Source organism: Acipenser ruthenus, chromosome 54, assembly GCF_902713425.1.
Source record: "Acipenser ruthenus chromosome 54, fAciRut3.2 maternal haplotype, whole genome shotgun sequence".
NCBI lineage: Eukaryota > Metazoa > Chordata > Actinopteri > Acipenseriformes > Acipenseridae > Acipenser > Acipenser ruthenus.
In genome coordinates, this window is record NC_081242.1 from 3,593,859 (window position 1) to 3,621,794 (window position 27,936).

Here is a 27,936-nt window from a genome sequence, read left to right on the forward strand (position 1 = left end):
TTGTGAAAAGAGTGGGCTGGTAGCGCAGGTGCGAGAGAAGATGCAGGGGGAAAATTGCCCGGGCCAGCTAACAACATACCACTGTATTATACACCAAGAGGCGCTTTGTGGCAAAATACTGAAGATGGAACACATAATGAGCGTTACAAAAACAGTGAATTTCATCAGGGCCAAGGGATTGAACCACCGCCAGTTTCGGTCACTTCTTGACAAGCTGAATGCCGAATATGATGATGTGCCATACCACACAGAGGTGCGTTGGCTAAGTCGGAGTAAAGTGCTCAAGAGATTTTTTGAGTTGCGTGAGGAAATCGCCCTTTTCATGGAAATGAAGGGGAAAGAAATCAAGGAGCTTCGTGATGAGAGCTGGCTGTGTGACCTTGGTTTCTTATGTGACATAACGGACCATCTCAGCTCACTGAATGTGAAACTGCAGGGTCGCAAACATGTTATTACTGACATGTATGATGCCATGAAAGCCTTCCAAATGAAACTGCATTTGTGAGAAAATCACATGCAACAGGGAAACTTTGCTCACTTCCTGACATGTCAGACAGCGTCAAACTCGCTTACCAGCGCAACTTTACCAAGTGCGGCTCTTGCTGGCAAACTGAGCCTACTGCGCACTGAGTTCGAAAGAAGATTTGCCGACTTCAAGACGCAGCAGTTCACTTTCGAGCTCTTCTCCAATCCCTTTGCAGTGGATGTGGACAGCGCCCCAGTGGATATCCAAATTGAATTAATCGAGCAACAATGCAACAGTGCACTCAAGGCCAAGTTCGACTCAGTCGGCGCTGCCCAGTTTTACACTTTCGTCCCAGACACGCTAGCATAGCTCCGCCTTCAGGCTGCCCGTGTCCTCTCCGTGTTTGGAAGCACATACCTATGCGAACAGCTGTTCTCACTGATGAAGATAAACAAATCCCCTCACAGAACATGTCTGACGGACAAGCATCTTCAGTCCATCCTGAGAGTTGCCTCAGCGCAGGATTTTGCCCCCAAGAGTGACCAACTTGCCACAAAGAAAAGGTCCCAGGTGTCAGGTTCCACAAGTAGCAGCAAATAGGCCTCGGCAGGACAGCTATTTGTATTTATGTTTAAATGTCTGTACTGATTTTTTTATTTATGTTTTGCAAATGAATATCATAAATATATGGGATATAAAGATATGTTTTATTTATATTTAAATGCCTGGACAGATATTTATTCTTTATGTTTTGCAAGTGAATATCATATGGGATATAAAGATATGTTTTATTTATATTTAAATGCCTGGACAGATATTTATTCTTTATGTTTTGCAAGTGAATATCATATGGGATATAAAGATATGTTTTATTTATATTTAAATGCCTGGACAGATATTTATTCTTTATGTTTTGCAAGTGAATATCATATGGGATATAAAGATATGTTTTATTTATATTTAAATGCCTGGACAGATATTTATTCTTTATGTTTTGCAAGTGAATATCATATGGGATATAAAGATATGTTTTATTTATATTTAAATGCCTGGACAGATATTTATTCTTTATGTTTTGCAAGTGAATATCATATGGGATATAAAGATATGTTTTATTTATATTTAAATGCCTGGACAGATATTTATTCTTTATGTTTTGCAAGTGAATATCATATGGGATATAAAGATATGTTTTATTTATATTTAAATGCCTGGACAGATATTTATTCTTTATGTTTTGCAAGTGAATATCATATGGGATATAAAGATATGTTTTATTTATATTTAAATGCCTGGACAGATATTTATTCTTTATGTTTTGCAAGTGAATATCATATGGGATATAAAGATATGTTTTATTTATATTTAAATGCCTGGACAGATATTTATTCTTTATGTTTTGCAAGTGAATATCATATGGGATATAAAGATATGTTTTATTTATATTTAAATGCCTGGACAGATATTTATTCTTTATGTTTTGCAAGTGAATATCATATGGGATATAAAGATATGTTTTATTTATGTTTTAATGTCTCAAATCTCAAGTTAGTTTGGCCTGAGTGATACTGTTACAGCTGTAGATGTATGTTACTAGCTGGCTTTCTTGCAGCTTGGTTACGCTGCCCTGTCATGCGCCTGTGTCGTAAAGGGCTTGTTATGTTTTTTTGATGCATTGCCGTTTGTGAATATGTGAGTGTGTGCAAGTGAGATTAAAAACGTGAGACACACATCGAGACACTAGTCTACTTCATCTTATTGAAACACAACAGATACATCATACTAACAATAATAAATGGTTAATAAATGGTCACAGCATTCATATGCACTTTTTTCGGGGGTGGGAGGGCAAAATATTTACATCTGGCCCTCCACTTCAATTTGATTTCTCAAAGTGGCCCGCGGTGGAATTGAGTTTGACACCCCTGGTTTACATCATTATTTTTACCAAACATTTTGTACAGAACCCTGAATAACTAATCCCCTTTAATCAAAATGTAGATCCCTGAAAACTCTCACAGTTCCCTGGCCTTGTTCCTCATAACCACCAAGTATACCATTTGCAGATTAAATAAAAAAAGCACACACAATCAAATGTAACGGTCAAGCATCATCCTTCATACAGCTATCGCAATAGAATAATTTAATTTAACTAGCATATACAATACAAATGCATTTTTCTATACACCCCTCTATCACATAAATCGAAGACCACCCAACAATACCCTACAAATATACATGCATAGTTTCTCCCCCTCTAATCCATTTACTTCAGTAAATCCAATATACCTGTACATTAAACAATCAATTACAGTCCAGTATACACCAAGTCTAAGCTAAGTGTATTGTCCAACTTTAGCCAATAGAATAAAATTATACTTTAACAGAGACTGTAGTTCAAGCGCACACAGTCCATGTCAAGGCACGAACCTGTCAGTATGGTAAAGTGCAGGGGAAAGAAAATGAGCCTTCTATATCGAGGTGCTCGTTTAATCCCGACCTATAAAAATCAATTGTCCAAGCAAAAAAGATTTATAATCCCACGTAATCACCCAGGAGTAAAAAACTGTTCACCGCCACACTCCGACCCTGGAACTGCAGACCAAAACAGTCTCAGCAACGAAACAGAAATCTGACTTCATTATATTAACTTCCCTCGATTTTCATCCTCAATCTGTGATAGCATTTATCTGATAAAAGTTCAGAGATAATTATCTTAAACTGATTTTCTTTCACTTCTTATTTAAGCAATAAATTAAACTGAAACCAAACTTGCATCGGACAGCAACCAGCCAAAAAACTCCTGACTCTCTCGCTTCTATCTTTTTTTTTTTTTTTACATTGCAACGGGACATTTAAGGAGCAGGGATTCCTTCATTAAAAACGAGACGCGGCCTGACACCAATTAAGATAATAAAGAGACTTGCTTCAGCAATACTAACTGTTTTCAATTTATTTAAAAGGATTGACATTAGAGCCACATTAACCTATTAAATTAGTAACTTCAGAGAACCAATGCAGAGATATCATAACATGCACAATTGGCAACTCAACGGCACTTTTGAAAGTGTTTGATAATCATCCGTGACAATGTAATTTTACATAAGTTATTTTGTAGAACGTCCTTTTTCTAGCTAGTTGCTGTAAACCACACGATCGCCTGGCCAGACAGCTGCCACGCAATTACTTATGTGAGGCTGTGTGGTCCAGTGGTTAAAGAAAAGGGCTTGTAACCAGGAGGTCCCTGGTTCAAATCCCACCTCAGCCACTGACTCATTGTGTGACCCTGAGCAAGTCACTTCACCTCCTTGTGCTCTGTTTTCGGGTGAGACGTAGTTGTAAGTGACTCTGCAGCTGCTGCATAGTTCACACACCCTAGTCTCTGTAAGTCACCTTGGATAAAGGCGTCTGCTAAATAAACAAATACGTGTGGCAGACGGCACGTTTCTTGTGCAGCAGTGTGTAGCAAATGCTACGTCTTTCTTTAAAAACTGCACATTTGAGACCCATGAAGGTTTGTGGGATTGTTTTATTGTAGCTCTCCTGTGGCTGCAGTCCTCACCTCTGGAAGGTGCGCTCATCCCGCTCTGTTCCGGCACCTCTTGGATGGATTGCAAGTCTGGTGGCTTCGAGGCACTCTGCTCCAGGAAGGAGGTCTCGTCCTCTGACTCCACCGACACCTCTGAGGGGCAAGGGGAAGAATAAGATCCAACCCAAGCAGAAGCCAATCCAAATACACAAGGCTAACCAAGATTTAAAAAAAAATATATATATATATATATATATATATATATATATATATATATATATATATATATATATATATATATATATATATATATATATATATATTCAGGTCTGCAAGGGGGCTCTCGAGTGGCGCATCCGGTAAAGACGCTCCGCGTGGAGTGCAGGGTGCGCCCTATAGCCTGGATGTCACCAGTTCGAGTCCAGGCTATTCCACTGCCAACCGTGGATGGGAGCTCCCAGGGGGCGGCGCACATTTGGCCAATAGGCTTGTCTGTAAGCTGCCCAGAGCTACGTTGTCCTCCGACACTGTAGCTCTGAGGTGGCTGCATGGTGGGTCTGCAGTATAAAAAGAAGTGGTCGGCTGACGGCACACGCTTCGGAGGACAGCATCTGTTCGTCTTCGCCGCTCTCGAGTCAGCACGGGGGTGGTAGCGGTGACCTGAGCCTAAAAATAATTGGCGATTCCAAATTGGGAGATACATAGCCACGAAAAATACCAAATAACTCTGAAAAGAGTCCACTCATTCAAATGAAACTTGGACCGAAAGCGAATCTCTTCAAAATGCACCATAAATACTGCCATTCCAAATGATTGAAAGCTTTTTCAGTATCAAGACATAATAGCCCACTGGATGATTTCATTTTCCCTGCTTCAGCAATAACATGCTAATTAGAAGCATTTGCTCTGGTAACGAGGGCAACAAGGATTTGCCCACAACAATGAAGGTGCTGCTGTTTCCCACAGAAGCATTATGCTGCAGGGTCACGCAATAGAAAAGGTAACGTTATTATTATTATTATTATTACTATTATCATTATTATTATGCCCCTCCATAGTGTTCATGCTGCTGCCTGTCATCACAATCAGTAAATAGTTTTTACTATAAATTATAGATCGTTTCATATGTTTGCTCGTGTATTAGTCGACCCACCCCAACTAAATGATTGTGTTTTGGGTTTAAATTTCTCAACTTATACTCGAGCAAATACGGTAAAGGCTTTCTCCAAACGAAGTGCAATTACTCAAGCATACATTTTTATATCTGCGTTTAAAGAAATTGGACGACTGCTCGCACATTCATCAAGGTCCTTGCCAGGTTTAGGGAGCACTGTAATTAACATGGTATTACAATCTCGATGGAAGCAGCCTTTTGCAAGGTCTCAGTATATCCCACAATGTTAAATACAACAACTGGCAAACCATCAATTCCAGGAGAATGTGCTTTTTTAGCAGATTTCACGGCTTGATACAATTCATCAAATGAAATTTGGGAATCCAGCTGCTCAGCCTCCCCAGGAAAGATGTTTGGAAGGTTCAAGAAAGCCTGAATGAGTTAGGAAGGACCGTTTCTCAGAAGAGTAGAAAATGAACAAAAAAAGGATCTAAATGTTTTGTTAATATCTTTTGGGTTGGAAATGAGACTCTTTACAGGGGAGTTAATCAATTGGATATTGAGTCTGCTTTCCTGACGTTTTAGAGCAAGCAGATGGCTCGGGCGATTGCCTTCAGAATAATACTCATGTTTAGTGATAGGCATAAGAAAATCAACTCGCTGTCTTAATAGGTTGTTCAATTCTGCGTTTTAATTTAAGTTCGATATCTCTACTGTAATTAGATTTCAGAGTCTGTTCCCAGTTTACTGCAACTCAGCTCTAACTGGGAGATCAAATGCAGGTTAAATTTCTTTAAATGAGAGGAGAACCAAATCTTATTGTCATGCACAAAATCTTTGACCACGGCCCAAACCAGCGCTGGATCCGACACCGAATCCTTGTTAATATTAATAAATTTGTTAGTTTGGGTTTAAGCTGCGAGAGAAATTCATGGTTCTGGAGAACCTCCACCTGGACAATTTGCCCTGGATAGTAGATAAGTTAAATACAGCTAAAATTTAATTATGATCTGAGAGACAGAGAGGGAGAAACTACATTCCCCACAGCAGAGTTTAGCTCAGAGGAGGAAAGGATATAATTAGGGATCTACCTAAATCGCAATTTCGCGGAAATCGTGAAATTGAGGGGTCACCGCGAAATTCACCTCTTAGGGGCCAATGCATACAAACAAGTACGGAGAGGGAAAAAAAAAAAAAAGAAACCTTGTTTAAATGAACTACTGCACAATGCAAGTGACCCAAACTACGTGTCTTCCTTCTGTAGATAGACCTTTTTTATTCCTTCGCCGTCCTGTGTGCATTGCACTTAAGCAAAAAAGGTCCACAAATAACATTTACACAAAAAATTCTCCAAAGCTGTTAACGTTCTTGTTTACTATTCAAACGACAAAGTTTTAATCAGCCTATCAGTGCGTCTTTACTGTTTATGTGATCTGTACTGTGAAGTAAGGGGTGGGACAAAGTTGGTGCTGCATTGTTTTGATTTAGGTAATCTAGTTTTCTGCATTGGAGGTAAAATAGTAGAAATGGACGACAAAAAAAGCAAAGTATATTTCAGCTGATGATCGTTTCAAGATATTTCCCAAAGAAACTGTACATGCAAACTGAGGTAATTGTTTTGCATATCAATGTGTCTGGAGAAAATACGATCGATCACAATTTATCTTCAGAATCACACATTAAACAAAAGGCTACTACAGAGACTGAACAGAATGTAAAATAAACAGCTTTCAGAAACCAAACTGGAAAGTCAGTCCAGACAAAAAATATTCCTGTCTGCAAGTTAAATCAGTACTAAAACGATCCAGCACAGCCACCTCGCTTCAACCTGCTGCTTATTTTTTCGCTGTTGGAATTTTAGACCCAAATAGCCACGTCCTCTATGTTTTGACTCGGTACTAATAAAATAAATTATTGGATGGGACAAATAATATGACAACGAACGTGCTGCATACATTGCCTTTATTAATGTATGCCAGATGCCCTTGAGGGTAACCAAGTTTTGGGTCTGTTTCTAATCGATTTCCACATCTGTATAACTTGGCAAAGCTTTGCCTTAACTTCCAACCAATTCAGTGGATGCAGACGTGCAGTCTCAATGTATGGGCAACATACAGGGGGATGCTGCATGCTTGCCTTTAACAAATGACAGCACTCTGTTTTAGTACGGAAGCAAGTACCACTATTTTTAGGCTTTATAGTGTTCTGAAATACTGTCTACTTAGGTTTATTTAATGTTTAAACAGGTCCGCGAAATGTCCGCGAGATCCTAATTTTATTCCGCAACATACCCGTGAAAAATACGTAAATTTACCGCGACTTAAGTAGACCCCTAGATATAATCAATCCTTGAAAATGTTTTATGGTGTGGTGAAAAATATGTAATCTCTGGCAGTTGAATTCTGTGCATGCCATAGAGCAATCAAAGTCAGATCCTTGGAAAAATGTCATTGTGCTTAAACATCTCTGCTTATGTGAATATCTCGTGCATGTCCGTTCTTAAGTGTTACTAAATATTTGAATTAAATATCCATACGGTGTTTCAGCTGCAGAATCGTAAAAAATGAATAAGTTATAAGCACTTGCTTCTTCAACCGCCAGACCCGCAGTTTATGTGGCATATTGAAATCAATACAATATAGCCGACAATTTAGACTGGGCTTTGTAATAAAATCAAAGTCATTGTGAAAGAACGTATTATATACTCGAGTGTTGAAACACTAATGAAAGTCATTCTGCACATCACATTATTATTATTATTACTACTTTATTAGCAGTTGTCACAAAATATACACATTGAATCACAATACAGTGTGATATAGGCAAGTCGAGAGTTACCACTAACAGCTCAAGCCGTGCGAGCCCCCCTGCACTCCACTACACTCCTCAGGCAGATCGACTGTACCACCCTGATTTTAAAAATGTGCGTATTCTAAGCTCTCTGCACAAATCGTGACCATCGGGACTGACGCTAAACGAAAGCCAGAGACTGTTGCATTTTACAACGCCACGAAGTACGGTGTGGCTATACTGGATCAAATGGCACGGCTGTATTCTGTCAAAGGTGGTACTCGCAGCCAGGTGGACCTGGCAGCCATCAACGCTTTGGTTTTGTAGGAGGAGTGCAAATGCCCCTCAACCTTCAGCCAGTGCCGCGCCCACTGGCACACGCGTGTTTTCTGCGTAGATTGTACTTAAAAAGCTGTAATACAACTCGGAACAGACAGCAAAGCCTTTGAACTCTGTTTCACTCACGTTGCATAAGTTGTTATATTTTTGTTTTATGCTATTGTTATAACTAGTTTTTTTTTAATATTTTTATTTGTGCATACAGCTTTCTATACCTGTTTACACAGACGTTTATAGCATAAAGTTTATTTGACACAATAAACAGAAAATAGGAAGCACTTTTTTACACATAGAATTGTGAGGGTCTGGAACCAACTCCCCATTAATGTTGTTGAAGCGGACACCCTGGGATCAATAAGCTACTAACATCCAAACGAGCAAGATGGGCCGAATGGCATCCTCTCGTTTGTAAACTTTCTTATTAGGCTTCCAAGCCGTAGGCTGGGGAAGCTTATTGTTTTTGTTAGGATTATTATTATTATTATTATTATTATTTTATTTTATTTTTTTTATTATTTTTTTTTTTTCTGCCAAAACATGCTCAAAAACTCACGAAATTCAGTACACTGGTAGATGCCTATGGATGATAGTCGGTGATATTCAGCAAATTTGCGCAAGTCACATGGTTCGGCAGCCATATTGGATTTTGCGGAATTTGTTAAAATGCCTATATTTCGAAAACCGCGTACTGCAGAGTTCTGAAAATTGCTATACATGTTGAGGGATAGTCCATGATTAACTGCTGTTAATATGAAGCTGATTGGTTCATAAAATTACCATAAAATTACCATAAAAATATAAAATCATCAAAATTCAAACATCTTCTTCTCTGAAACCGCTTATCCGATTGAAACAAAAATTGGAATAAAACATCTCAGTATGGTCATCTGTTACGCTTGTTCAAGGAAAGTTGCTACTGTGAAAATCATGGCGTCCACACTGCATGACATCATCAATATACGCAACTGGCTATAAAACTGCCTATAACTTCTTATCGGCTGCACCAAAACGCACAAAATTTGGCAAGGATGTAGAGGGCTATGGGATGTTGTGTCGTGGTCAATATGGCGGCCTTTGGTCACATGGTGTGGCAGCCATGTTGGATATAATGAAAATTTTGGGAAATTTTCAAATGTCTTCTTCTCATGAACGCTAAATAGTACAGTTGTGAAAGGTTTTGTACATAGTGCGCTCATGTCCATGATTGATTCTACTTAAGGAAGAATTGATCGGTCACATGGTGTGGAACCTATGTTGGATTTTGCGTAAAAAGCTTAGAACATAAGAAAGTTTACAAATGAGAGGAGGCCATTCAGCCCATCTTGCTCGTTTGGTTGTTAGTAGTTTATTGATCCCAGAATCTCATCAAGCAGCTTCTTGAAGGATCGACATACGGGTATACGTTATCTTTGTAGTGTCCTCTAAAAAAAGTTATTCAGGAAAAGTTCCTACATGAACAAACAAACATGGCTGCCATGAGCCAAATCAATATGGTTGACATGCCCAAATAATATCCTGAAATGACACATTCCCACCACAGCTTACCATAGAAATTGAGCAAAAAAAATCTTGAAAGCAGCCATTTTTTTGGTGGTGTCTATCAAGAACCGTTTCAGTAACCCATGTAACTTAAAACACAGTAATTACACTGGAAAGGCTATTATATTACACACACACATACAAAGACACATACGGTAAACTAAGAAACATTTTTTGGAAGAACTGTTGCAACTGCATCCACACAGAAAAAAAATGCACCACACACACACACACACGAATTAGAAAAATGACTGATCTCTGCAATCTCATGCAGGCATACATAGAATTGTAGACATACTGATACACACACTAATTTTTAAAAAAAAATTACCGTCATCTCTGGCTTTTTTTTTTTTTTTAAACGAAATTGTAACTGAATAGAAGCCAGCAAAAAAAACTGCACTATTATTTTTAAACCACAACACAATCGAAACAATTACATGTTTAATACATGAGCTATAGCCCGACTAAATATTTTGACTTTTTTTTCAATTGCACGCTTTTGTATGATGTTTACAGTCTTTTAGAAAAAGGTGCATTTTCTAAACTCAACATACAACCATTGTCAGCGTATGTAGAGAGACAGAAAGTGTTATCTTTAAGGATTCCCGCGGAGCCTTAAAGTCTTATATATGTTTTTCCATTTTAAAGGCCTTTGAAGGTCTTAAATATGACAGCTTTGCAGCTGCAGAGCATTTCTCTCTCCCTCCTCTTTGTTTTATATGCATGGTGCCTGACTTGTGAATACTTTCTAGCTAAAGCATTTAATTGTAGTAATTTCTTAAAAGCCACGACTAATTTGGTATTATATACTGCCCCTGCTAAACGTTACATAAAAGCAGTTTAGTAATACTACTTTTATATTGCAGTACATGTCAGTGGTACAATGCAGTAGACTTTGTATAATAGTAGAGGACTATGAGAAGTTGATGTTTTGGCCACATTTTGCACGTTTCATAACACGAACAACGGTGCACATAAATACTTCAAATTACACCGGGTTGTAAAACTCTACATGAAGTAATGTCTACAGTTGAATGAAGATGATTGATCGTATTGATTTCACAATAACTGCTTGGAAGCCGTAAAGTTGCTCGCAACTCTAGTGTTCTTATACACGTTTTCATGTTTATGTATATGTGCTCTTTTTGAAAAAAATAAGAAAAGTTTAATTTTCAATGTAAATACGGTGTTTCTGCTTTGAAAATTTTATGTATGATCATAAATATAAAGTTGTATCCGACTGTTTGTTTTTCATTTTCATATCAAAGCCGTTTTAAAATGGAGCTGCACATTTTGCAGGTGTAGAGGTGATGTGATTACGAAACAGAAGACAGACAATAAAGTTCACGATTCAAAAAGACGTTTATTTTGTAATCCAGGTCTGGCGACCGCAAAGAATAATCACAGGCAATACACAGCAATGTGTATTTCACTGTTCCAAACAACGGCATACAGTCCCCAGCAAAACCATCTTGCCATTTAAGGCTACGGCCTTCTGGAAAAGTGAAAAAAAATGTTACAACTGTTCTCCTTGTCTTTATTACATTTGAATGTCTACCCTTTAAATTAGTCTCTCTTGTACCTGTGGTGATGGTTCTGGTTTACCGTCCCCAAAAACATAATACTTCATTTCTGAATGAGCTGTTGGATCTTTTAACGTTTTTCGTTCGAATTATGATCGGATCCTGTTATCAGGAGATTTTAATATTATTATTATTTGTTTATTTAGCAGACGCCTTTATCCAAGGCGACTTACAGAGACTAGGGTGTGTGAACTATGCATCAGCTGCAGAGTCACTTACAATTACATCTCACCCGAAAGACGGAGCACAAAGAGGTTAAGGGACTTGCTCACGGTCACACAATGAGTCAGTGGCTGAGGTGGGATTTGAACCGGGGACCTCCTGGTTACAAGCCCTTTTCTTTAACCACTGGACCACACAGCCTCCATATTCCTGTTGATTCTCAATCCTGTTCTCTGTCAAGAGAGTTTGTCTCTTAACATAAAGTTTACAAACAACAGGAGGCCATTTAGCCCATCTTGCTCGTTTGGATGTTAGTAGCTTATTGATCCCAGAATCTCATCAGCAGCTTTTTGAAGGATCTCAGGGTGTCAGCTTCAACAACATTACTGGGGAGTTGGTTCCAGAGTCCCACGATTCTCTGTGTAAAAAAGTACCTCCTATTTTCTGTTCGGAATGCCCCTTTATCTAATCTCCACTTGTGTCCCCTGGGTCAACATTGTCAATACCTTATGGACTTGGTCTTCTGGACTGTTTAGGGTTCACACAGCATGTAAATGTCCCTTCTCACAATCGCGGTCATATTCTTGATTTAGTAATTACTACAAGTCTATCAGGTACTAATCTCCAAGCTCTCCATTTAACAAGTTCTGATAATTTTGCCATTTTGTTTAATTTGGATTTACCAGTACCTGCAGTAAAAGTTAACCCTTTGCGGTCCATTGTCGGACTGGGTCCGACATTGCAATTATTCCTCACAGGTCCTTTGTCGGACTGGGTCCGACATCATTATAGCAACGCAATAAACGGGTGTCTAGTCGTTTTTTCTCCGGAAAAAGCCGAGAAAACCATTCAATTGCCGAGTGGGAGCGACAGGAGCAGAGAAAAGTCGGGAAAAAAAAAAAAGGCGTATCTCATGAATAGTCATACATGGTATCGGATAACGGGGGCGGTCTGAAGTAAACAAGTTGGCTGACTGAATCAGCGCACAGAAAACACGGACATTTGCAGAGCTTTTTTGAGATGTTATAGTAATAAAATAATGACTTGGATCTTATTATTGAGGAGTTTGGTGATAAAACGAGTGATCCGGAGATGATCGATCGGTATGTACGACTATTATTATTATTTATTTATTATATAGGTGAACGCTATAGCAAACGAAAGGGTGGGGCGGGGCTGGAGATGCCTAGTGAGTGCTTTGTTGTTATGCAGGGCCATTTAAACCCGTTTGACTGTGAAAAAAAATACTTTTAAACAGCGCGTCTAAAATTAACTGCGCGTGTGAAAATTAATTAGACCTGGCGTGCCTGACGCGCAATTAATAAATGGACCGCAAAGGGTTAAGCGCACTGTTAAATTTCGCAATGTTAATTCTATTAATCCAATCGCTGACAGAGCCAGATCGCTTTTTTAATCTAATCTCATTAGAGAAGGCTCTGCTAATCCCAGGCATCTCTTCGACAATAAATTGCATGCTACAACCTAAACATGTTTCTGTATCTACTGGTTCTAGGGAGCAATGTAATAGGTTTCTTGACTATTTTCTAACTAAAATCGATATCATACAGGAACTGTTAGTTTTTAACCCGCCTGCCATTCTGCCCCCTAATATATTGGCTTTTATCGGTACCTGTTTGTTCTGTTTGGCTGAGGTTACTCTTCAAGGCTGGCTGAAATAGTCACTAATATGAAGCCTACCACTTGCTCTCCAGATCCAGTCCATACACCACTCATTGTATCACATTTTTCATTTCTCAGCCCGGTGGTGACTGACATCATCGAGTCACTGAGTTCTGCATTTAAATATGCCGTTGTGACTCCTTTGTTAAAAAAAACAAACCTTGACGCAGATATTCTTTGTAATTATAGGCCCATCTCTAATCCGCCCTTTCTGTCTAAAATCCGAGAACACGCAGTGGCTCAGCAGCTACAGAGTCATCTATTGGAATGCAATATTTATGAACTTTTGCCGTCAGGTTTTAGATCACGACACAGCACTGAAACAGCCCCTGTTAAGGTTGTTAATGATCTGTTCATGGCTGCTGACTCGGGTGCACTGACCATTTTGGTCCTATTAGACATATTACCCTAGCCTGGTGTCTACAGATGTGCCACAGGGCTCTATTTTAGGATCCTTACTTTTTAATAACTATATCATACGTCATCATGAGTTTTCACTCATATGCAGATGACACACAATTATATTTTAAGACTACACCTGATACAAATGTAGCCGTTTCGGCTCTTGATAACTGTCTGACAGATTAAAACTTGGATGCGGCAAAACTCCCTACAATTAAACAGCGATAAAACCAAAGTAATGCTACTTGGCTCTCCTCGACAACTTAGAAATTTTGACTCTTTCAGCATAGTGATCGATGGGCTTGAAGTTAAATCTAGCTCTGTAGTTAGGAATCTTGGTGTGGTCCTTGACCCTAGCCTTGCTTTCGAGTCACATATCCGCAATGTCACAAAGGTATCCTTTTTTCACCTTCTTAACATTGCTCGTCTGCGCCCTATGCTGTCTGTGCCTGATGCAGAAAGGCTAGTTCATGCCTTTGTTTCTTCCTGGCTCGATTATTGCAACGTGTTGTTTGCAGGTGTCTCCAAGGCTGCTATTAGCAGGCTACAATATATTCAGAACTCCGCTGCTCGCATTTTAACTGGCACTAAACTGGGTGCCCATATTACACCGGTTCTTGCTTCTTTGCACTGGTTGCCGGTTGAGAGCAGGATTGATTTTAAAATACTGTTGTTAACCTATAAGGCTCTGAACGGTTTAGCTCCATGTTACACTGCTGAATTGCTTACACGTTACACACCCGTACGTAATCTACGTTCTTCATCCTCGCTCCATGGGCGAGGGGGCTTTTTGCCGCTATGCCCCCAAACTTTGGAACGACCTTCCTCAATCTATCAGGGATGCTAAGTCCGTTGATGCTTTTAAAAAAAAAAAAAAAAAAATTACACAGTTTTACGTTCAGGCATTTTTATCATTTGTTTTTTGATTTGTGTAATCTCTTTTTATATTATGTATACTCTTAATATGCTGTATGCATATATGGTTCTCTGTGTTTGTACAGCGCTTTGAGATGCGTGCATTTAGGCGCTTTATAAAATAAAGACTATTATGTAGTATTTATTTTTGCTTAAAGGATGTGCAGAGTAAAATAGTCTGGCCCACCTACTCCCAACTGTTTTCCAATCTGGCCCCCTTAAATTAAAAAAAAAAAATAGTTGAAGAGCCCTGCTCTAACTAAGGCAACTTTGTCTGTCCAGGGTATACAAGAAACACATGCAAGCAGTTTTACAGCAAATAGCGTTGTTAATTCTTAATAAATTGGTAAAAACGGAATTGGTCATTTTGAAAAACGGAATTTGCCATTCCCAAGAATGGAAAATCAGGAGCCCTACCCCTTCTAGATGGCTGACTTCCACCTTTCCCTGGAATGAATTGTCAGACCATCCAATCCAGGGCACGCTGTTCCCTTTACACAACGCCCTCACAGGTTGGGAGGGAGATTCATAACCAAGATTCATTCTTTCTTTGTCACATACTGTTAAAGCAGAAAATAGAAAATAAAGGTTACATGACCTGTAGAATTATGGTATTTATTAACAGCAAGTACTATACAATACCAATCCAGTTTTGAGTCCAAGATAGCAAATCAGAAGGAAAGTTATATGCCTTGCATAAGACTTCCTGAGAAACAGTAGGTTGAAACTGGATAGACTTTCTAGCAGATGTCACTGGTGCCAAGGGATCCAAACCAGATAAAAAGTTCTCCCACTTCTCCCGGTGAATCCAAAAGAAAGCTTCTCACCCATGAGAGTCCTTCAAGCCTGTCGGGTAAATTAAAAAGGATTCCATGCCCTTCTGCTGAAGTTTGGCTCCAAATCCCCTAAAGGCCTTACTGCTCTGGGCTGTTGCCGAACGTAGTCAGTGTAGAAGCCGTAGCGACAGCCCCCTGCAAGGGTTGGTTGCGCTTGCTGAGTCGGCTTAAGTCTGGGATCCAGCGAGGTAGCATTTTTTGTAGGAAACCGTTTACCAATCTAACATTGTTATGGCGGGACCTGTCTTCCAAGTCATTAATTTTAGATTGAAATTTGTCAATCTGAGCGAGACAATGGTTAGTGTCTTTTTTATTTGACGCAAGTTGCCTTGCAAAGTATCAACTTGAGCAGTAACCTTCTCCATAGCTTTTAACATGGGTATTGAGATCCTCAAGTGATCGAAGCATGGCTCCATTTTCAGCAATGTAATCCTTGATTGGGCCTAGTGCTGTCCCCAAAGTCTCTGATAACATGTCGGAAACCATACCATGCATCGAGTATCTTTGAGCAGCGATTGCTTGATCTATCACCGGGGCCAGATCATCAGGATTTAAAACGTTTGCCCTGGGAGTTTTTGGAGGAGGCGCTGAAATCTTTGTGCGCTGCCATCAGAAGAAAGCAAGTAGACTATGCAGTAAACGCAGTTAAGCAAATAACTTATGGTAACTGCCAGGAGCTTAATGTAGTGCGACCATATCGCGGCGCGTGTCACCGTAAGTCAGGGCTGTGAGTCAGGGAGTTTTTTGCACATTTATTTGGGTTTTAGATTTTTTTTTTTCTTAATCTAGCAGAGGGGGATATGATATATCCAATAGAAAGTGGTCCCATAAACTTACACAGATCAATTATGCATATCACATCGACTTAAAAAAAAAAAAAAAAAAAAAAGTGCATATGAGCTGCATTCCATCTCGCAAAAAAAAATGTGGGGAAAGAATTGAAGTGCAGACCACAGAGTAGAGGCTGAGAACAGCACTACATAAAACACATGAGCCTCCACTCTGGGGTCTGAACTTTAAACATTTACATCACAGTTCATTAAATCATCTGCAGCTGCAATCAATAAAACATTCATTCATTGCGGATTCTCCGTGCTGAATAACCAAGTTTGACTAATTACAGGAATGTTCTCTATTTTTTTTAATTCAACATCATTCACTGAAATTAAAGTGCATTTAGTGTTGCAGTCTGTTTACTGTCTGGACATGTACGACATTTGGAAGTTTACAAGAATTAAATTCAGTGAAATAAATATATATTTTTTTGAAATTCCATTCTACACTGTTATTGTTGACATTAAAACAGGTGTTGCTACAAATGTTTAATAACATTCTTGTAATCCTGACAACTTTTTTTTACAAAGCTCTTTTCAAAACAGCTACTCTAGTGCACTGATTGTCAAACAATTAATACAGCAATAATGATCCATGATATGGTACGGAACAGAAAAGCCAGAGCCACTTGTTTTTATATATATATATATATATATATATATATATATATATATATATATATATATATATATATATAGACACACACATACACAGTGCATTTTTGCACATTTTTCACATTGTATTTGGTCAGATTTTTTGGTGGGTTGTAGTAGTATATAGAGGGAGTTAAGAGAAAATAATGACACCAAAGTTTGGTGCTTCTTTCATTTGTTTGGTGTGCAAGGTAATCAAACATGCAATCTTCAGGTTTGAAAAAGTTATTGCCCCCCCCTAGTTAAACTCAACCCAATTAAAGGGATAATTAGGGTCAACTGTTTGAGTACTTTGGTTAACAACCAGGCCTGATTTGGGCCAGCCCTGTCCAATATAAATCTGACTAACTTTGGCCATTACCATCAGAGAGAAGTTGCCAGCACACAGGTTCTAGAGGCAGATCATGCCACGAACAAAAGAAATTCCTGAAGACCTCCGGAAAAAATGTTCTTGATGCCTATCAGTCTGGAAAGGGTTACAAAGCCATTTCTAAGGCTCTGGGGCTCCACCGAACCACAGTCAGAGCCATACTGTCCAAAGAAGAAAGTTTGGGACAGTAGTGAATCTTCCCAGGAGTGGCCGCTCTGCCAAAATCTCTCCAAGAGCAAGGTGTAAAATTGTCCAGGAAGTCACAAAGAACCCTAGAACAACATCCAGGGATCTGCAGGCCTCTCTCGCCTCGGCTAAAGTCAGTGTTCATGACTCCACCATCAGAAAGACACTGGGCAAAAATGGCAGAGTAGCAAGGCGGAAACCATTGCTCACTAAGAAGAACATGAATGCTCGTCTCAAGTTTGCCAAAAAGCACCTGGATGATCCACAAGAATTCTAGAACAATGTTCTATAAACAGATGAGTCAAAAGTGGAACTTTTTGGCCGACATGGGCCCCGTTATGTCTGGCGAAAACCAAACACTGCATTTCACAGTAAGAACCTCATACCAAGTATGGTGGTGGTAGTGTCATGGTTTGGGGATGCTTTGCTGCATCAGGACCTGGAAGCCTTTCCATCATTGAAGGAACCATGACAACAAGATGCTCGGATATATTGTGAGAAGTGTTGAATTTAAATCAAGGGAAGTAATGTTAAAATCCTTCAAGAAGCTGCTTGATGAGATTCTGGGATCAATAAGCTACTAACAAGCAAACGAGCAAGATGGGCTGAATGGCCTCCTCTCGTTTGTAAACTTTCTTATGTTCTTATATACTGTTTTTTTTTTTTTTTTTAAATTGCTCTCCCTGCATGATTTAGACAGATCTCAAACCTCAGTGCACTAGAGCAGCCATTTTGAAAAGAGCTTTGAAACAGACTTTAAAAAGTTATCAGGATGTTAACAATGAAAAGAAATAACAGGTATGTTAAACAGTAGCAACACATGGGACGTGTCATGCTATCTTTTTCGGAATCCTGCTACTTCCTCTTTAATACAACTGTTCCTTTCTTTAAAATGATCTCTATGAAATACTATCCATTCTAGATCCAGATAATCATTTACAGGGTTTTCAAATCAGTTTTAAGGTTAAAGTTGGAACAAAAACAACAAACTCTGCCTGAGCACCGTCTGCTGCAGTATTGCCAGATCCGATGGAAATCAATCTATGACGTGTTTGAGCGCTTACAGGAACAGAGATGGGCAGTTGTCGCAGTCCTGTCTGACAGGGTGTACACAAAGCTTTCAGATGTCCGCACACTTGACCTGGCTGATGACAGTTGGGACGTTATCGAGGAGCTACTGCCAGTGTTACGCTCCTTGAAATGCGCTACAACTGCTTTGTGCGGTGAGTCGGAGGTATCGATCTCTATGATGTACCCTGTCACGTCCACTCTGCTGTCCAAGCATCTGATTTCTACCACAGGAGAGTCCACAAAAGTCTCAGAGTTTAAAACAACTGTATCCGAGTCACTTAAGCGCCGCTTGGCACCCGAAGACACAGAAACACTGCAGAAGGTGGCGCTCATCGCTTCATTTCTAGACCCCAGACTCAAACACCTGAAGTTTACAGAGGATGCGGTCAGGAATGCAGTCAAAGATAAAGTTGGGGAATTACTTTCAAGTCTCCCAGAGAACACTGATAAATCGCAGAAAAGGAACCAGGTACATCAGAGGCAAGTGGACCACCCGCAAAGCAACAACGCTCTGACAAGGATTCTGCTGTGGCTACTTTATTCGGAGATGAGTACTACACAGACGCCACAACCTCTCTGCAAACGGAACTGGAAAAGTACACACAAGATGAGTGCATTCCTCCCTATGAAGACCCTCTGGCATGGTGGAAGGTGAATGAAAGCAGGTACAGGAAATTATCACGGCTTGCGAAAGCCTACCTGTGCATCCCAGCAACTTCTGTACCAGCTGAGAGAGTTTTCTCGGCTGCGGGCCTGATAGTCAACAGACTGTGCACTCGTCTTCTCCCGGACCATGTGGATGTGCTGATTTTTTTAAACAAGAACAAGTGAACATGATAATAATAATAATGGACATTGATAGCCTAATTATTCCTAAAGTTTAGTTAGGATTTTTTTTTGCTTCCATGGAAAGCTAGTGCGTTAATGCCACTCAGGTCTTTTTGTTCAGTCATTTATTTATTAATGTTATTAAGCTAGCTACATACATAGCAAGCTATTGCCTATAGAGGCTATTTATTTTTTATTCACTGGAACTCGAACGCACAGGTATGTTTCCGATTTGATTTAACGTAGACCGGTAGTCTATATGTTGAGTGTGGTTTGAAAACGTGGGAAAAGTAAATCATTTAGTTAAGTGGATTATATAAATTTGCTAGCTACATAGTCTAATGCATTTTGTATTTCGCTGTTATGACTGGAAAACATTACTGCCACAAGGATGCTAATGTTAAGGCATTTGCCTCGCAGCTCACATTGCTAAACTATTATTGAATGAAAATTAAATTAATAATTGAATACAAATTATACGGGAGATGCCCATATTTTATAAGCAATCGTTACTTTTTTTTATAGTTCATTTGAAATTGTGTTAACTATTCGATTAGTCGACCTCAACAGCTGTGGAATTATCGATAGTCAAAATATTTGTCATGCACATCCCTAGTAGGCACAGTGATAAGAGAAAGAATCGATGCTGTAAATCTCCCTCCCGATCCGAAAGGGTGCCGTGTAAGGCTGGTAGTACGCTTCCCCATAGACGGGTCCACTCGACGGTGGGGGGAAACAGGAAGTCTTAGTGGAGGCACGTAGCTGTCAGTACACAAAACCACTCACATGCGATCAGCTGCGGGCCAAGCAGCGATTGGTTACAACGGGGCACCAAGCTGACTGCAGGGAGGAGTTGGGTCAACGCAAGTACGGCCCCTTACGCCGAGTGTTCAAACACTAAGCAGCCGGAGCCTGCGCTTTGTATTGTTTTTGTGTTCGTAGTTGCAGAGGAGGACCAAGGAGACCAGAGCTGCAGCCACTGAGCCAGCGATCACCCGAGTCACCGTTTCACTGCACAGCACAGGGAATCACCGGACACTCACAGCCACTTGCACCACCCTAATCCTCCCATCAGCGTGAAACAGCAGGATCCGGGATTCATCAGACCAGCCAATCCTCCAGTGTCCAGTGTTTTTGTTCCTTAGCCCACTGCAACCGCAGTTTCTTGTGTTTTACTGAAAGAAGTGGAACTCTGTTAGGTCGTCGGCTGCCATACCCCATTCGTGTCAAGGTACGACGAGTTGTGCATTCTTTTATGGGTCTTTCGGCACCAATGTTGTACTGGACTGTCAGTTGACTAATTGTAGCCCGTCTGTTGCTTTGCACAATTTGTGTCAGCCTCCTTTGGCCTCTTTCATCAATGAGCCGTTTTCGACCACTGGCCTGCCGTTGGCTGGATGTCCTTTGGGTGATGGACCATCCTTGATACACACGGGAAACTGCTGAGCGTGAAAAACCCAGCAGCGCTGCAGTTCTTGACACACTCAAACCGGCACGCCTGGCACCTACTACCATACCCCGTTCAAAGGCACTTAAATCTTTTGTCTTGCCCATTTACCCTGTGAATGGCACACATACACAATCCATGTCTCAACTGTGTCAAGGCTTAAATCCTTCTTTAACCTGTCTCCCCTTCATCTACACTGATTGAAGTGGATTTAACAGTTTACATCAATAAGGGAGCATAGCTTTCACCTGGATTCACCTTGTCAGTCTATTTCATGGAAAGAGCAGGTGTTCCTAATGTTTTGTACACTCAGTGTATATACACACACACACTATATAAATCGCCAGTATGATAATACGACAAAATGGACTGAAAATGATAATACCCGAAAATAATCGCAATACTTTTTATTAAAATAGCCAGCACAAATATAGTATTAGGCGGTGGATGGTGCCGATCGCCAGCTTATTTTGAAAACCCTGCATTTATTATGATAATATCGTGATATCGTATTGCTGCAAGCCAATCACAGGTACCCACCCTCAGCCTCAGCCGCCTCCCGCGCCTCCCTTTCCAGCCGCTGCCTCAGGAGCTCCTGCTGTTTGGCCAGGTACTGCTTAATGAAGCTGTTCTGACTCATCTCCTCGCCGATCTGCGAATGTAGAAAGCAAATCACTCAATTCAGAAATACTAAAGAAACGCAATACATTCAATGTCAAACATTTCAACTAGAAGTCTTTCTCAATGAAACTTAGTAAATTCAATGACAACATCGAAGACACAGAGAAAGACTTCTAGTCAAAGCGTCTGTCATTTGATTTATGTAATTCTTTTAGTATTTCTAAAAACTGATAAGGGCCAGGAACCAAAATGATTAAATCAAGTCTTGTTCTCTAGTAATTTACATGATACAGTATGGGAGCGAATGTTTTAAATCACTCAGGGAGATTGGTATCCCATTCAATAGCATGTGTTAGTCCCTTATTTCTTCTATGGGTCCTTTAGTTTCAGACTTTCACTTTCTTTAACCCTTGCGGTCCTGTGTCGGACCTGGTCCGACATTGCAATTATTCCTATCCGGTCCAACGTCAGACCCTGTCCGACATCATCAAAAAGAAGCAAAAAACGGGTTTCTAGTCCGGAAAAAGCCGAGAAAACCATTCAATGGCCGAGTGGGAGTGACAGGAGCCGAGACAAGCCGAAAAAAAATAAAAAATACCAAAATAGGGCGTATCTCATGATTAGTCATACTTGCCCCTGGCATCAGACAACGGCGGCCATAAGGAAACAAGCTGGCTGCTACTGAATCAGCGCTCAGAGAATATCACGGACATTTGGAGAGGTTTTTTGAGATGTTACAGTAATAAAATAATGACTTGAATCGCATTATTGAGGAGTTATCAGGAGACGATTGATCGGTATGATTATTATTATTATTTTTTTTTTCTTAGCATATGTGAAAGCTATAGCGAACGAAAGGGTGGGGCGGGGCTGGAGATGCCTAGTGTGTGCTTTGTTGATATGCAGGGCCTTTTAAAACCGTTTGACTGTGGAAAAAAAATACTTTTAAACAGCGCGTCTAAAATTAACTGCAGGTGTGAAAATTGGACCTGACGCGCCTGACACGCACTTAATAAATGGACTGCAAAGGGTTAACTATGACCCCTACACTGTAGATTCACCCTCCCTGTGCGCAGCTATGAGGACCCCACATCCTGACACCCCCACACTGTAAATTCACTCTCCCTGTGCAGCAGCTATTAGGACCCCACATCCATATACCCACACACTGTAGATTCACTCTCCCTGTGCAGCAGCTATTAGGACCCCACCTGCAACATGACACACCCTTTGTGCAATCATTAATCTGCTTTTAAGAGCAGCACAGAAACAGTACCAGAGGACACAGTTGGAAAGTGAGTGGAGACAGTCATAGGACGAGGGAAAGTGACACTTCTCCACACAGAGAGTCGTGAGGGTATGGAATGGGTTACCTAGTCATGCTGTTCACTGGGATCCTTTAAAACCCATTTTGAGATCACTCAGCTACTAGTAACCGGACAAGCACTAATGGGCCAAATGGCCTCCTCTAATTCATTAATTCTCTTCTGTGGTTCTTACCTGTGAGTTGGGCTGCAAGCCAGAGTGAGGGGTCGAGTGCTTCTGCAGATTCTCCAACATGAGTGCCTGAAAAGCCAGAGAGAAACAAGAACATGAAATGACATGAAGAATTATCATTAACACCACCAGCAACCAGAGCAATGTGCTACTTAAGAGTAAGTAGTGGGGTTCAGGAAAATACAGCATTCCACCTCCCCATGTGTTTAAATTACATACCTGTAATTTTTCTTTTCATTTTAACATTGACAACTTTTTACACTTACAACTTTAAAGTCTTTCAAAGCTCTTTTCAAAATGTCTGCTGTAATGCACTTCTAGTGTAATGATTATTGCCCAGCAATAATGATCCATGCTGTGGTACGGAACAGAAAAGCCAGAGCACTTTTTTTTTTTTTAAATGCTCTTCCTGCAGGTGATTGAGGACAGATCTCAAACCCCAGTGCACAAGAGCAAACATTTTGAAAAGAGCTTTGAAACAGACTTTTAGTGTAAAAAGTAGGAGTGCTCCGATAATCGGTAGCCTATTGGCATGGCACCGACATATGGGGGAAAAAATACAAATCGGCTATCGGCAGTTTTTGTTATTTTCGCCGATAATGTACACCAATATTCATGCTTGAATTTCTTCCAGCACAGAATTTAATGTTTGGTCAGGCGCGCTTACTAATGACACTGGAACACTGAGACACTCATTTTCCCAGTGTTGTGTAACCTTGCTCTTATTGTATTACTTGTATTGTAACACTTGAAATGTATTTGCTTACGATTGTAAGTCGCCCTGGATAAGGGCGTCTGCTAAGAAATAAATAATAATAATAATAATAATAATAATAATAATAATAATAATAATAATAATAATAATAATAACAACAACAACAACAACAACATGGGACCAAAATGCAGTAAATACATCTCAAAATAGCGATGTTTGGATTTTTTAAATATCTGAAGACAACAATAGGATAGCGAGTTGTGCGAGTAGAATATTATTCTGATGCTTAAAAAAAAAAGAAAAAAAAAAAATTGGTCAAATCCTAAATAACATTGATAGTTTAAGTTATTATTATTATTAGTACTAGTAATATTAGTAGTAGTAGTAGTAGTAGTAGTAGTAGTTTAGAGCAGGGGTTCCCAAACTGGGGTCCGTGGAGAAGCTTCAGGGGGTCCGCAGCAAATATGTAAAATTACTGAACAAAAGAATTGTGTGAAATATTTAAAAGCAAATCTTAAAAGTTAGATAAAACAAATCTTAAATCACATGTACTTTGAATGTCCCTGGTTGCTTGTTTTGTGCTTGGATTATGTACCACTATCACAAAAGCGGGGTGAATTGCAATTACAATTTAAAATAACTATAGCTGCGACCCTCACCAGGAGAAGCGGATCGATAAGGATAAACAGCTATATTAATGCAATTTACATAATGAGTCTACAACTAAATATAAAGCAGAATTTCTCGCAATACGATTAAAAAAAAATATTATATTTTTTCGTTCAACTTCTAGATATAGTTTCTCTATATGATAAAATAAAACATTCCACTTCCGCACATGTACAGTGGGAACTCGACAGAGTATAACAGTCAAAATGGAGCGGTTTCTGAAACGCCAACGAAAGGAGCCTGAGGAAGAAAACGAATGCAGTGATGCTTCCACGAGTACCAATGCCACAAGTACCAACTGTACAAATGAGCAGCCATCCTCAGTGAAGGCATCAAAATCTAAATCTCGAAAATATGATACGGAGTACATTCAGTTCGGGTTTTCTTGAATTACCAAGAAAGACGGCCTTGATTACCCAAAATGTGTGATGTGCTTCGAAATCCTATCAATGAATGCCTCAAGACATCAAACGGCATTTACAACAAAAACACCCAAATGAAGCTGGGAAATCTATAGATTTTTTTAAAAGAAAGGAAATCCGAAATTTTAAAACAAGTGAGTACTTTTAAGCAGCACGTTACTGTTCCAGAGAGAGCCTTAAAGGGCATCTTTTCTAGCCTCATACCACATTGCTCGCACAAAAAAAACGCATACAATTGGGGAAGCGTTAATTTTGCCAGCGACTGTAGATATTGTTCATGAAATACTGGGTGAGGAAGCAGCCAAAAAAATTCAAGTGGTGCTGCTGTCAAACAACACTGTGTGCCGAAGGATATGTGACATTTACCCATTCATGTATTTTAGACCGTACCCCTTCAGCACCACACACACAAGCATTTTTTCCCCTCTTTGTTTCCTTACTTGCACTTAATTAAATTCTTCAGAGTGATTTGTATTACTGCTACATTTAAAGACTCACTGCTTGTACCTTTTTGACAGAGGATTCAGAATTTCAAATTAAATTTGATTATATATTTGCTAAATATTTGTGTTTAGCATTTGTGGCTGATTTAAGATTGACGACAGTGGTTAGTGTAGGTTACTAACTAATGCCTATAACTATTCTACTGGTCAACCTTTTTCAGTTGTCAAGCTTCCATGATTAGTAATAGGCAGATACCTATATGCCAAGAATTAATGCAACTGTTAGCTTCCTGTCCGAAGAAGATGCATATTGAAGTGTTAAAAAAATATTGTCTGAAAGCTGTATACTCCTACTGTGTGTTCGGACTGCGACATACCATTTCATAGCCGTTTGATCCATTTGAGCTTAAACTGCAAGCCCTGTATAAAGTAAACAAAAATACTATTCCTGCTCTACTTTGACTTATAGTTTGTATTTATATATATATATATATATATATATATATATATATACACACACACACACACACACAGACACACACACACACACACACAGTGTCAGGCATGGATCACTCCAGCGAAAGCACAGACATTGCCATTGGTAAAGTGCTATCAGATCTACCACGCGGTACATTCAGGAAAGTGATCTACTGACTGTTTTAAATCCATTTCGTCAAGGAAATTAATAAGTTCCTGGACACAGAGGAGTAAGTATACTTTTTTATTACTAATTTAGAATATAAACCCCAGTTTGTGACAATTGCTTGGATTTTCATGATTACCCTTGAGGTTTTCAGACAGTTGGCCTTAATTTTAGGATTTGTTTTACGTTTTTAAACATCACGATTTGTAAAATAGTACTGTCATACAAGGGGCCAAAATGTATACGCTCATTTATTTTAACAATTAAATTGCCTAGAATCTTTAATTGTCATTAGACTATGTGTTCACTAAAATCCTTAAATTATAATAAATTAAATATAGTTAACCAAAAATATTCTTAAACTTAATGATTACCATTTTTGTATGTTTTATATTATTTATTTTTTTATTTACAGAGCAAAACACTGACAGCCGTAGCAACACAGCAATCCCTGCATTACCTGCTGCTTCATCATCTTGCTCTCTCTCACCAAAACAGAGCTGTTCCAGTAATAATCCTAACTGGGCAGACAGTTTTCAGATTCCAAATTTTCTCATGATTTGATGCAATGTTTAGAAAGAGCTAAAAGACCAACTCCACATTTACGACGTGAAATGATTAGAGTTGTAATTATTGAAATGATGAAAAGAAATGCCACTGAGATTGCTAAGAAAATGGTAGCGAAATATCTCTGCAAAATGTCATTGGGGGTGAAATTATTGGCACTGGATATCACTCCTTAGTGAAACAACTTCAAACTCGACTTGAAAATGTGAAGCGAGCCAGTAATCAGGAAAAGAACACAAGAATCAGATGATAAGGATACAGAAGAAGTTCCTGAAGAAAAAAAAAAAGTAGCCATTCAAGACACATACGATTGTATCAACTGGGCATTGGCATACATGCCCCTGACTGAGACAAAAGAAAGTCTCCAAGCAAAAAAAGAGAAAATGAAGATGATGTTTGAAGAAGCAAGCTGGAATGATGATGAAGTACAAATGAATATGCAGATAACCTACTATTACAGCGTAAGGAAATTGACAAGGGCACCGACATTTCTAAGCTCGTACAGGACTGGCCATTTGTTACAGGATATTGGCATGGCAGTTCACTTTAAAGAACTTACAGGAATTTTAATGAAGGAGACTTTCCTGAACAGTATGGACAGAAAAGGAAAACTACTCCTAAAACTACATAACATCTGTTGCTGCAGAAGAGAGTAAAACAGGTCCTGCAGACTGTAACAAAGCTTGAAGCTGTGAGAAGTCAGTTAGAGGGTTGTTCTGCAGATATAGATGATTTGGTCATTATACTGCTAGCTTATTTTAATGAAGAAGAAAAGAAGAAGAAGAAAGAAGAAAACCTGATTCACTTGGAAATGTCGTTTTAAGACCTTGAAATATACCTTTGCTTCTATGCCTGATCCCACATTTCCCACATTTCTTTTCAACGTCCCGCCCTTGCATATTGGCTGAGCGTCGCAGAGCAAGCAGGGGCGGCACATTCAAATTTCAAACTGTACAGACAGACACGGAGCACTGAGCTTATTAGTTTTTAAGTTACTAACTGTCTGTTGAACCGAATACTGTTTTGTTTTTAGCCGTATTTTTATTTTCATCGGCAGAAGCGCTCTGGATGCAAGTACAGTGCTGACATGTCATTTCCTAAAATTATATTAAGCGAGGTTTCGGGTAAATATAGAAAGAAAAAAGGTAGTGTATATTTGAGCACTAGTACAACAAGACCATGTACGGAATTAAAATGAATGGACTATAGAATAGTCTTTTTTTTTTTTGTAACAATTTAATTGGTTTAAAAGCAAACAAGATTATCCATAAACTAATGTTAACAGAAAATAAATATAAAAAGCGAATTTCTACAAAAGCTGCCGGGAAGCACTGCCGCTGCAGATTGGTTGTTTCTATGCGCTTTGAAAAGGGAGTCTCGTCTTCCAGAATATCACTTACAATGTGAGCCATCAAAAATAAGAATAAAGTTTCTAAAGAAGATGATTTCAGCAAGCTAAAACACCACACGAACACTTGTCATGTGACAGTTTCTATATTGGCTTACTAGCTTGCGATTGGTTGCTGGTCCGTGGTGGTGCGGCACTGAGCGCTGGTTTAACATGTTACAGGTGTTATACACTGAGCGCTGGTTTAACATGTTACAGGTGTTA

General features: G+C 39.4%; 1 protein-coding gene across 4 annotated transcripts in view; it reads right to left on the bottom strand.

Annotated features, from left to right (window-relative positions):
- Positions 1-27,936, bottom strand: part of LOC117398134 (apoptotic chromatin condensation inducer in the nucleus) — a 170,857-nt gene that overhangs the window by 104,925 nt on the left and 37,996 nt on the right. For 3 of the 4 annotated variants that reach the window (XM_059016843.1, XM_059016844.1, XM_059016845.1), the window contains exons 2-4: positions 22,869-22,934; positions 21,288-21,399; positions 4,029-4,148 (exon numbers count right to left, since the gene is read on the bottom strand). In XM_059016843.1, coding sequence (XP_058872826.1) covers positions 4,029-4,148; positions 21,288-21,399; positions 22,869-22,934 — 298 coding nt within the window. The remainder of the gene's footprint in view (positions 1-4,028; positions 4,149-21,287; positions 21,400-22,868; positions 22,935-27,936) is intronic. The other variant, XM_034912979.2, reaches the window with a different exon arrangement.